This window comes from Aulostomus chinensis, chromosome 16 (genome assembly GCF_037954235.1).
Source record: "Aulostomus chinensis isolate RoL2024-O1b breed Wild chromosome 16, RoL_Achi_v1.0, whole genome shotgun sequence".
Taxonomy (NCBI): domain Eukaryota; kingdom Metazoa; phylum Chordata; class Actinopteri; order Syngnathiformes; family Aulostomidae; genus Aulostomus; species Aulostomus chinensis.
In genome coordinates, this window is record NC_141335.1 from 11,268,952 (window position 1) to 11,281,714 (window position 12,763).

Consider the following 12,763-nt stretch of genomic DNA (forward strand, 5'->3'; position numbering starts at 1 on the left):
AGAGCATGGGAACCCACCAGGGAGCCCAGAGACCCTGTGGTGGAAATCTGCTGATAAAGCCTTACTCAGGAGACAAAAACACAACCTGGTTTTAGGAAAATATTTTTTTTCTTCTTTTTAATCTGAGCTATATTTGAGGCTAGATATAAAATAAAACGATTCAAGTGACCAGCACTGACAAAAGAATGAGGCTCTATCAGCTGATCAGTCCACTGAGCAAGGTACAGTGTGCACTGCTATCTCATGAAGAGTGATCCCTGCTGATCAATACAGCCAATCCTGAAGCTTTGATGACCATAGTTAAAGATTGGCTCAGGATTTCAAAAGTGTTTATTCAGCCTTTCATCTACTCATACAGAGATACAGAGAGGGAGGATGTGAGGGGGCGGAGCCTGATGAACAATACATGAATATGATAAATGTTCTTGCTCTGCGCTGGATGCCTTTTTGTAATCTCTTGACTGTAGATCGCTGTTGTTGATATCTTTATTATCTCTTTCTCTGTGTTTATTCGAGACACTTGACTTTTTCTCAAGTTTTTCAAACGTCATCTCATTTTCTACATCGTCTCCACTTCATATTTTCCCTCATGACGTTTATCCAAATGCTTTCATCCCAAAGGACTTTACAAATCAAGGTTTTTGCACACAAAATATGAAGAACTACAAAACACGGTGTTATTGTTATGCGGGTGAAATGATCAGTCGATTTATCTGTTGAAAAATCATTTAGCGCACTTGTGACAGTGTTTGTTATTATTTTCAGATTTTTAACAAATCAAAATGATGATGTGATTAATTTTTTAAAATTAATTTTAAACCCATTTTCCAAACCAGGTGGGTCTCAGTGAGACAAAGTATCTGTTATGCATCGATTCTTTTTCTGCAAAGAATATGTGTACTTTTAATATCTTTTATATATTTTTGTGCTATTCTTTTACGGTATAGTACTTTTACTTAACTACACTGATGTGAATACTTCCTCAATCACTGCTTCAGAGAGCTGTTGATTTATATTATAGCCAGTATGGAGGCTATATTTTGTGGTTGGTGGAGTGTTTTTATTGTCTACCGTAATTTATACAAATGACATAGACATACATACAATAACAACACCTCTCAGTACAAACCAGTGCAATTCAAAGGGCTGCAATCTAATGGTTTCAAAATGACCATGAGATCTCTAATACGGATGAAATAAATTCTGTAATCTTCATGTAAACATGTTTTAGGGTCATTTTATCTACTATGTTGGGCTAGTTTTTGTTTTCTCAGCCTGATATTCTGCGAAGTAGTTAGAGATATAACATAAATGTTGTTCTATTGTACATAATTAACCTTTAAAACGTAGCTGTAGAAAAAAGTAATATTATGGTCGTCATTTTACTTTGTACCAACATGTTATTTTTACTGATCATTACCCCATTGTCAAGAATTGCAGTCATATAAAGGCACATGTTTTCACATTGTTACAGTCTTTTTAACAAAGGTGTGTAGGTGTTATCTGGACTCCATATCTAAAGGATAACACATTAGTTTTCTGGTGCTTCAACTATTTCAAGGACGAGTTGATCCGTTTTCTGAAAACCTGTGAAGCAGGACCAACAGCTCTCTCTAGCGGTGAAAGAAATGCTTTACAGGATACCTTCATGTCCCGCCAGAACGCTAGGTGTCGCTGTCCGTTGATATGAAAATACAATCGTCCGCGTTTCTACTTGACTGTTTGAGTATATGTCGTTTGTTTTCTGGCTGTCAACACGTAGTGTAAACACCCATACAGAACAGAAGGGACAGACCAGCAGACAGGGGCAGCAGTGGGTACCAACACGTAGGTTTACTTCATTAATTGAAAAACGGTGAATGGGAACGCTTGTATAACAGCTGTTAAGTGCAGCAGAGACTAGACTCGTCCGGGAGAAACGCCTGGCGTGCGGTTATGGAGAGGACGAAGGAGGCGGCGGAGCAGCGCTTTTTGACGACCATGGCAGCAGCGACCGTTGTGGAGGCGGATCGGGCGGCAAGTGACGGCGGTGCCGCTTTCTCCGACATCCACAGTCGGGGCTGGGACGAGTCCCAGCTCCGGAATTATTCCTTCCGAACGCAGCCGATTCCCAGGCTGTCTCATACGGACCCCCGAGCCGAGATGCTAATAAACAACGAGGTAAACCTGCTAGCTTGCTAAAACTTTACCTTACCATCACTTCATGGGATATGAGACTTCTTCAGTAATACGAAGCACAGTTTAACTTTCATCAGAAAAAAAGATGCACAGTATGGATTGATCGATGCTGTATTTTCAGGATTGATACAGATAGCTGTTACTAGTACGTCCAGGAGGCTGATATCCGATTTGTGCATCCGATATTCAGAAATAGTAGATGTTAAAAAATTACAGCAATGCAACAAAACGCAGCCTTAAATTTGCACATTTAATGGTTCCTTTTAGAATTATTCGAGAATAATCATATTCATTCACTAACTCCTACATTATATATATTTTTTGATGAGCAGTTAAGTATGGCTTTGCCAAACAGTGATTCATTTATCTTAAAATGAAAAATAGAGTAATTAAATCAAATATTACCTTTACTTCTGTGCCCCCATCCCTCTATTCCCATTATCGAATATATATATATATATATGTATATGTATGTATATGTGTATATATATATGTATATATGTGTATATATATATGTGTATATATATATGTATATATATATATATATATATATATATATATATGTATATGTATATATAACTGAATCAGACAATATAGAGATAATATGAAAAATGACAAATATGTGAGCCAACAATTAACCGAACTGATAAACGGACTTTAGTTACTGTTGGGGCTTAAAAGCACATTTCTTTAAAAGTCTGGTATCAATTTTTTCCAAATATAGGAATGAACATTCAGTGAACTTGGATTTTTGGAGTGATTTATTTTTTTTAAATCACGAGCCAGCCCTGAATTTTAATTGAATGAGTACCCCAGGTAACATGTCAGGTAGCACTATTTGCTGCTCATGAAACGGAATTATAATTTCGATAAGGGATACAAAAAAATGGTCAAAGTTAAAATGAATCTGAGCCGTTGGGAAACTGAAACTAATGTTTGGGAATGTTTGGAATAAGTGTGACAGTAAAGGTATTTCTGCTAACAGAAGTGGATTCAAGTTCAAGGGTAATCCTTCAGTAATGCCTCATCATGTGGTTTGCTCTTTAGATCTGTTGGGAAACACCAGCTGGGATATCAATGCAGCATACCAGAAAGAGATATAAGTCACAGAGAGCAGTTGGCTGCTGTGTTGTGAATTTAGTGTCTCAGACAAGCAGCGCACGATTACACACACATGCATGCGCGTACAGTGTCCCTCATTCATTGGCTGTGTGTTGTTTTTGAAATGACATGTACAATGAAACATCAGCTCCACCTGTTTTTAACACACACTCGCAGGTTGAGATTGCAATAGCTTTGTGTGGGAATGCCATAGTTGTAGTTCTGACTGATGATTTCAGAGAAGTGAGGGAATATTTGAGGGAACACCAGCAAACTGGCAGAATCACGACAAGAAGATGCCCCTTTTGTTGCACCAACTAGTTTCCATGTCAGCTGCACCCTTCCTAAAGTGAGTTGGTGACCTCTTCAACATAGATGGCCTTCACTGAGAACTCCGGAGTGTGCAATGAGTCGTCATGCTCTTCTGCCAAGTGTTTGACAACTACAAATTTGAAGCACGTATCCTAACTTAGAGCCTTTACCAGTGGAAAGAGATTTGACAGATATTATCCCTTCCAAAACAGTTGCAGAATACTTTTGAGGAATTATCTTTCATGATGTATCAGTGCTCAGGCTGCACAAATTTAGAATTAAAAGATTCCTTTTTTTCAACGAAAAACAATTTCAATGATTATAGTGTAAACTTGTGGGAACCTCTATCACACAAAGATCTTTTTTTTTCCAGCCTGTAGAATCAGACGTGTAGGAAATACGTCGCTGCGGTACCTCAACATTTAACTGAAATTGTTATTTTAATGCACAAAGAACTTTTAACAAATATTGCACCTTTTTGTGATTTGAAGAGTTTTGTCGACAGAGTTGTGATTAATAAAGATTAATTGTACAGTCCAAGTCAGCACTATGGTCGAAGTTGACCACTGCTGTTTTGAAGACGTATAAAAACTTTGAAATTCATGAGTGTCATATTACTGATGTATTTAATGCAGTAAAAGAAAACTTTAAATATCTTGAGATATCTTGATAACTTTCAGAGAAGGTTTTCAGACCAACCTCTGCAACTGATTTCTGGTGTTTTGGGGCTCTGTGCAACCAAGGTTACATTTATGTAAAGGTTAAAAGACGGTGACAGTAATGGTTTATAATTGCCAATTTTAATTTTTTTGAATTCAAAATAGGAAAGCAAATGTGTAAAGTCCACTTTTTCTTTTGCCAATCCATAGTTTACTTGCGTAGCAAAAAGGGATTCCCCAAACCATGGGGGCAGTTTACTGAAAACTCGTGTCTACATACCAGCAGCTCCTTAAAGCTCTTCCTGTTCTCTGAACACCCCTGCCATCAGAGTTAGAAAACAATGGATGTGTACTGACTAGTGAAAATCTACCACAGGGGTGTGTCTGATGGTGTGACGTTACTTTGTCGACACTTGTACCCCTTGTGGGCGTAACTAGTACAAATCAAGCTTTAGAGTCTGGTACAAACCATATTTATGTGCAGATGATAGGGAAAAGTCTATTTTAATTGAGTTTGTGTAAGTGCTGCATTTGGATGATGCTGTAATGATTGACAGATATCACAGAATCCGCTTATTTGGTGCATGTCTTTCCTTATGAATAGATATTTTGTGGTATCTGTGGATAATCTGATATGAGCCGCTCCTCTGCACGTGGCGTCCCTCAGGGATCTATTTCAGGACTCCTTTTACAACATAGTGGCCAATAAATTAGAATATATTTACACTTTGTCTTTCAAGCTGCATTAATAGGGCTTGTTGGATATGATACAGGACCTGGTAAAACATAGCGGACATTACTAATTTGTTGTTCCAGTAACTTCCTCAAATTCAAGACAACAAAAACAAGCCAACTGGACTCAGCCGTTTCATGGGGATTTTCCTGCTGATGTGTTCTTTGACTCAGGGTCCATTCATGTTAAGGCTCGGTGCAGTCTGATTGTTGTTAACTCGGAAGTATTGCCACGGTGAAGTCATTTTTAAAATGAGGAAATGCTGGAAATCCTATCCGCACCTGTATTTCAACACACCTTGATTACTGCAGTGCCCTTTTTTTCTCTGTACTCTATTGGCATTTACTTAAACACTTTCAAATAGTTCAGAATTGAGCTGCAAGGTGTCTGGATTCCTTCACCGGTTTCTTTTAAAGTACAGAATTGATTTTAATTATTGGTAAAGGCATTACATCGGCAAACACCTATTTACATAAAGGAATTTGCTCTGATTTTATGCCCCCCTTTGCAACATTTGTTTTTGTTACTTATCCTATTGATTTCAGTGGAAATTATTCACAATTTAATCCTCCCTAAATGCTCTAATGATGTTAGGATTATTCCAAAAGTGTTTGCGCAGTAAAATTGATGCATATTGAAAACTTACAGATTTTTTTTTCTCTATAGGCTTCATATAGGAAAGAAATTCTAAAACTTGTAGTTTTTTTTTTTTTTTTTAGGATTTCCAGATGCAACGCCATAGATAGACAATGCATCCAATATGAAAAATGTGGTCAAAGCAAACATGAGAGGAAGATGCTACCAGTGAGCGGCCAGGCCTTCAAAAATGGTTATTAATCAATTAACATTATCTTTGTACTAATTTGTAGCTTTAATGTTATCTTGCTTCATCTTCTTATCTGAGAATGCTTGTTGCATTCAAAGTTGCAGGAATTAATGGATTAATAGATTTTTTGTTTGACAAAAAAAAAAGAACAGACAGCTACCTTTACATTCACAAATGTTTTTTGCAGATTTTTTTTTTTTTTTTTTTACTCTCATGTGTGACAGTTAAATACATATGTTTTAAGGATTTGATGAATGGTCTCACAAAATAAATGTTCTCAATTTCATAAACAAAAAAACCCCACTATCAATCAACCGAGACAATAATTGCCAGATTCATTGATTGATTGTTAGTTGCAGCTTGCAGAAAATAGAATTGACTGCTTGTGCTGTAAATGTTATTGTTTTCATTAAAAAAAAACCTGAATAATAATGTGTGTTTTGATGCATGTATAATATTGAAACACCTTGCACCGGAGATGCTTGCAAACAGAATACTTGTAACTGAAGTATGAATCAATCATCGATTAACAAATGACCAGAATAGATGCAGATTATTTTACACTTGATCAATCAGTTAAACAAATTGTTTCCACAAATAATCAATTATGATGGGCAACAAAATCAGTCAAACTGTAACAGAACAATACTGGTTTAGAGGAATTAATTAAGAACATTTGTTTAGGTGGCTCAGATATTTAAGAGTGAAATATGTTTTGTTTGCCTCATGGTTTCAAAGGGAAACTAAAGTCTAAAAATAAGCCAGACGTGAATGATTAGAGACTAGAGGATATGGACAATCATTTGGTGTCCAGCATTCCTCTGTTACTCACCAAGAAGCCAATCAGAGAGCAGCGCTCTGATGTCAAGTACAACCTGCCCCAAACATGTTCTAGAATTTTCCTGTTTAAGTACAGCAGTTATTACTTGTTGACAAAGAGACGTTTTGTTATTGTTCGGTTGTTTTTTGCCTAGAACACGTGGTAGTAGAGCTTCTTGGTATAATTAGCTCCTTATCCCTGTGTAACGTGAATGTTAACTCGGCTTCAGTGTATCACACATGTACAAGGGGTAATACGACGGTGGGGACTCGCCGTAAATGAGGTCCGGCTGTCGCAACACCCTTAATTGTCTAAGAATCGACCGTTCCTGTCGTTGTATGTCGTGACTGGTGGTGGTAAACTATGCTAGTCTAGAGATACAGCTTTGGGGAGAAATGGTGAAACGTATTATTTGTCAAGGGATCTGTGATGTCGAGCCACCTCTCTCACTCAGTCCTGCATTAAGACTTTCACGGACAACGCATTTTCACTTGACTTAGGAAGCGAATCTCCGCTTTTATAATATTTCTGCAAGTTAGAACGTTAAACTGATAAAACACGACCAGGAGCAAATCGGAACTCTGCAGCCAGGGACGTCTTATCAATAACAGTAGTCATGTATTTATTGAACGACACAAAAAGCCGGCTTAAAACCAGTAGATATATAGAAAATAGTGCGAGGAGGATGTTTAATTCAAAGACACAGTCACAAACTGCATTCAAGTTAAAACGTTAGTCGTGCACGGCGTCGTCGTCGTTCTTTTCCACAAATGTCAGATTTAAGTCCTGGGGACCGGAGCCTCGTCCCGGTCACGGCGAAAGTGAAAGTGCCGAGGCAGCGGGAGCGCGCTCAGCCTGTCTACGTTCAGTTAGTCACGTAGCCCTGCTGCTCTGAGTGTGGAGATATTGCGCAGATGTGGCTGTGCTGGCATTTATTTCCCTCTAGTATGGATACATGGTTTCAGAAAATACCGTTAACACAATAATTACCCTTGAGTTTAGCAGCTAGAAACAACACCAAATACTGTGATACTTCACTAAGTCCTACTAAGAAACGATACTGTAAATTGCAGTCTTTTGTCACTCCTTAAACAAATGATACCTTTAGATGATAAAGGGTAATACATTTACACATTCAATTTGAAATAGGCGGACAATTATTGATTTAACCTTGCACTCTTACTTGTTTTACAACAGAATAGACTGATTAATTTGAGAGTAAACAATGCCAAGTTTCTCTTATCAGGTTATTGATATTTCCTGTGTCTGATTTCAGGAGCCGGTGGTTCTAACTGATACGAACCTTGTGTATCCGGCTCTCAAGTGGGACATTGCATACCTCCAGGAGAACATTGGAAATGGCGACTTCTCTGTTTACATCGCAGAAAACCACAAATTCCTCTACTACGACGAGAAGAAAATGTCCAACTTTGAGAACTTTGTGCCAAGATCCCGACGGATGGAAATGAAATTCTCGGAATTTGTTAAAAAAATGCACGAAATGGAGGAAATTGGAGGGGAGGAGAGGTAAAAGATGGAAGGATTTTTTTTTTTTCCAGTAGTAGTGTGATGTTTAATGTAACCGTGCTGGAGTTAAATGGACTCCTGTCTTTGAAGCTCAGTCAGGCAGGTCAGGAGGTCAGGAACATGTTGTGTTTGTGTAGCAGGTGTTGCTAGACAATAGCGCATTCTTCCTCTTGTGAAATGTACTTCAGGACAGGAGAGTGGAGTGAATGACTAGGCAGTTACACAGAAGTATCATGGGAGAAGCCTCCCTCGTCCTCCCATGACCCCCCCCCCCCCCACACACACACACACACACCCACGCACACACACACACAGATGACTTATTAAACTCAACTCCCTGTTTGAGTCATCATCTATATAGATTTACAAGCCACTTCGTTTGATGTCGTATTAAGGGTTTAAGGCCATGGGGTTCACTGAAATAGAAGTACTGTGAAAACAAGTTTATATTCTGCAGAAGTAGGTGTGTGCATGCGTGTGTGGGTGTGTGTGTAAAGCAAAGCTGCTCATACATCTGACACGTGTTCCTCCCCTCCATGCTTTGCCAAGGGTGTACCTGCAGCAGACCTTGAATGACACAGTTGGAAAGAAAATTGTTGTCGACTTCCTCGGTTTCAACTGGAACTGGATCAACAAGCAGCAGGCCAAAAGGAACTGGGGACAGCTGACATCCAACCTCCTGCTAATAGGCATGGAGGGTACGGTTTTTTATGTTGTTGTGTTGTTACGCCGTGCACCAGGAATGCAGCCGTAACCCCCCCCCCCCCCCCCATTTTAGATCCCTCTTTTTCTCTGTTGCATGCAGGCATCCTGTTTTTATCTTCATATTCTCTCACCACAGGTAACGTGACACCGGCACATTACGATGAGCAGCAGAACTTCTTTGCACAGATTAAAGGCCATAAGAGGTGTCTCCTCTTCCCCCCAGACCAGTTTGAGTGTCTCTATCCATATCCTGTACATCACCCCTGTGACAGACAGAGTCAAGTAAGCAACACACACAAAGACGTATTTCTATCGTGTCTTGCAAGCAGATTTCAGAGCAAATGTCAGAAGAATGTGGGAGAGGAATGAAATTCTGTGATTTTCCTGTTAATGAGTGCGTGTTGTCTTTTCTAGGTTGATTTCGATAATCCAGACTATGAGAAGTTTCCCAATTTTAAAAACATTGTTGGCTATGAGGCTGTGGTGGGCCCAGGAGACGTGCTCTACATCCCCATGTACTGGTAAGAAGTGACGCTAGCGTGTGTTGTTTCATACTCTTTGAATTCAAGAGAAACAGGGATTTATTTAATATTTCAATTTTTTTTTTTTGGAAGAAAAGAGTGTTTACTGTGCCAAATGGATTGGTGCAGAATCTGATACTACTTCCTCAGCCAAAAGTTATTTAATAATGTGGTTGTATTAGTTGGGAGGCATAAATCCTCAATGAGTGAATAAACATGTGGTTCTTAAAACTTTTTGCAACAGCGTCCCTCTTGTAATTAATTCTTTGTTTGAGCAATCGCCTGAACAGTGCGTGCTTATTGAAGGAATTTTAATAAAGTGTCAGCGGTGTATGATTTTGATAAAAGAAAACCTCAAATCCTAGATTTCAAATGTTTCATCATCACGTTTGATTTTGGATTTTTCTTTTTCCCGTCATCACGATGCATAAAACTGAATCATAATCATCAGTCAATAAATTTGACTTGAAATGTTGTGAGAAACCTGGTTTTGTGCTTACACTTAGGATGATACTGTTGTACGCACAGTTGTTAGGTGAGATGATGGGTTCTTTGCTCATTAAAGCAGAGTTTGACGAATGTAGACCTTTCTATTATTTATTTTTTTATTTTTTTCTTCAGGTGGCATCACATTGAATCCCTGTTGAACGGCGGAGTGACAATCACAGTAAACTTCTGGTACAAAGTAAGCACTTGAACCTTTAACCCCCCCCCCCCCCCCTACATGCCCGCACTTCCTCCTCATCATGTCGACTCCTCATGTGTCCAGGGGGCGCCCACTCCCAAGAGGATAGAGTACCCTCTGCGAGCTCATCAGAAGGTGGCCATCATGAGAAATATCGAGAAGATGCTGGGCGAAGCACTCGGAGACCCACATGAGGTAAAAAAACATGAATATTTTCTCACTACTATCATCAAATGGCAAAAGTCGCACGTGTATGTCAGACCGCCAGTTTCTAGAACATCAAATCAGACCTACATTTAGGTCACCTGCTGCAGCCGATCCCTGGGGCACGCTGACCCCTCTAGCAACCCACTTACTGCGAATATTTATGGCTTACCTGATTTAGCACAAGGAGGAGATATATGCAGTTTTACTAAAACAATGTCAGACACAAAGAAGTATCTTATTCTGACCCAGAATCCCTTTTTGTTCTCTCTCTTCGTAGGTTGGACCTTTACTGAAAATGATGATCAAGGGGCGATACGAAGGGTCACACTCTGAGCCCCACTTTTGAAACTGGACTTCTCCACAAACTGTAATACGTATGAAAGTGACACTGCTGCATGTGTGACATCGGAGCTACATTATCGCTGCACGGCAATAGGTCGGACATCTTGGAACCATCCTGCTTCAGTCACGTGCCATTGCCATCACAAATATCGCAGAAGAGACTAACTCATGGGAATTTGCTGTACTTGAAAAAAGTCTGATCTTTAGTCTTTGAAGAGAATGTGGCAAGAGTTTGGACATTCACGTTGATCATGTTCTCTCCACATTCTCAGTTAAAGCTAGACCAGTAAATTTGTCAGAGATCGGTACGTTTGAAGTAACCTCTACTGTTACCACTAATAAATAAGGGTTATATATCGATATTATATATAATTAGCTGAAGACAGCACATTAATCATGTTCAGTGTGTGTGATAACACAGTGTTGCTAGTTGTGGAATAACCATGCTGTATCTGACTTGGTCACAAAGGTCTTGTTCAGGTTCCAGGCTAAATCAGATTTTTGGCATATCCAGATCAAACTCTGATGATCTAAATAGCCAAAAACCAGATGGAATCTAATCCAAACCATATTTGGAATTCTGATTCAAATCAGATTTCGAACGTGTCTCAGTTTGGACAATCAAAAAGCATTTCCATGTCACCCAGCAGTTGGTCTCTCCATGGAAATTAGGCACCCTATGGATGTCTAGATAAGACAAATATTAGCACTCGCAAATAACATGGAGACATAAAATCAGATTTTAGCTGAATCTAATTTGCCTGCAGCCTGAATGAGGCCAAAGGTAGCTTTACAATGGATTGACTCATGCGTATGAAGATAGTGGGTCATTGAAGTGTTTTTGGAACATTTATTTGTAATCAGCATTACGTTTATACCTAATAATGTGGGAGTTATTGGATGGTATCTTAAAGTTCAGGCGTAGGTACAATGACAAAACTGCAGTGAAATATGCTCAAAAATATGTATGGGTGTAAAGCAAAAAAAGGAGTTGGACGAGAGGCTCATTCATCCAACTCAAGAAACTTGTGACTGGTTGCAGCCAAATAACTTGTGCTGAGTGGTGACTTTGTGTTTTATTTATGCTCTTTATTGTATGAATTATATTTTAAGGACTTTATAGGATGTGCTCTTCTGTATACCGCTGATAAGCGAGTGAGCAGTGAAAATAAATCCTGCAGTTGTAGTTGCTTTTACACATAACTTTGGCGAATTAAAATGAAATACAGCAACTTTTTTTCAGGTAAACTATTGGTAAAATGATGGTTGTAAAGTAGTTTTCTTTTAGCAAACTGCTTCAAGCGTTATTAACAGACTGAATTATCTGCTGGAATGTAGCTTCCATCGTTACTGCATTGCTACTGTACCATCTAGAAGGCAGGTTTGAAGTAGCGTGTAGGGCTTTATGTGATTAGCTGGTTCATGCACTATTATTTCTGTTCAATGTGTTGCAGTCCATGCAGCGCAACAGGGCTACGAGTTTAGCTTCAATATGTATCAAATGTTGATCTGTGATTGTACTGTAGGTTAACAGTCATCATGCGGGAATGCAGCCATATTTTAAAGACTTTAAAGTGGAAGCAACTTGAATGCTAAGTGTTACTGTGGACATTTTAAGTGCTCTAAAATTAAAAAAAAAAAAAAAAGTTACAGATGAAAGAAAAAGAGGACGATTACACATATCCTGTATGTGCCAAACCAACAAACTAGTCGATATAGATTTGTCTAAGATATGAGGTGAGTCAGTATAAAAGCCCTTAATTCACCAGGAATCTGGCTCAAAGCTCTGTTTTTGTGCATATTTAAATCTGACACATTACAACAATTAATCAATGCTAATTCCTCTGTAAACTTCCATTATCTGACATCTCACTGATGATTCATTGCTCTGTTTACAGTTTGTGCCTTGCTTACCTGTGGCACGGTATGAAAGGACCTTGTTTTTGTGTGTGTGTGTGTGTGTGTGTCTTATTTCATGTCCAACCTGCTTGCCTGTCATGAAACAGCTTTAAAGGTGAGACTGACAGCGGTTCACAAGGATGGATGAGGCATGACCCACGGATGCCAGTTTCATTTGAAAACGTGCTCTCTTTGTTTCTGTAATTAAAGTTGTTTGCAAAATGCTGTACTTCTGAATGATGTGATGA

The 12,763-nt window shown here is 38.9% G+C and overlaps 1 protein-coding gene across 3 annotated transcripts; it reads left to right on the forward strand.

Moving 5' to 3' along the window:
* Positions 1 to 1,733: 1,733 nt before the first annotated feature.
* Positions 1,734 to 12,744, forward strand: hif1an (hypoxia inducible factor 1 subunit alpha inhibitor). Of its 3 annotated transcripts, none has more exons than XM_086180699.1 (8): positions 1,734 to 2,160; positions 7,906 to 8,156; positions 8,706 to 8,854; positions 8,998 to 9,143; positions 9,276 to 9,382; positions 10,004 to 10,067; positions 10,152 to 10,262; positions 10,552 to 12,744. In XM_086180699.1, the coding sequence occupies exons 1-8, from the start codon at positions 1,936 to 1,938 to the stop codon at positions 10,618 to 10,620; spliced, it is 1,122 nt and encodes a 373-aa protein (XP_086036825.1). In that variant the 5' UTR covers positions 1,734 to 1,935; the 3' UTR covers positions 10,621 to 12,744. The 3 variants fall into 3 exon arrangements, with proteins under 3 accessions (XP_086036825.1, XP_086036826.1, XP_086036828.1); XM_086180700.1 differs by lacking the exon at positions 1,734 to 2,160 and adding an exon at positions 6,892 to 6,912; XM_086180702.1 differs by lacking the exon at positions 1,734 to 2,160 and adding an exon at positions 6,948 to 6,965.
* The last annotated feature ends 19 nt before the right edge of the window (positions 12,745 to 12,763 follow it).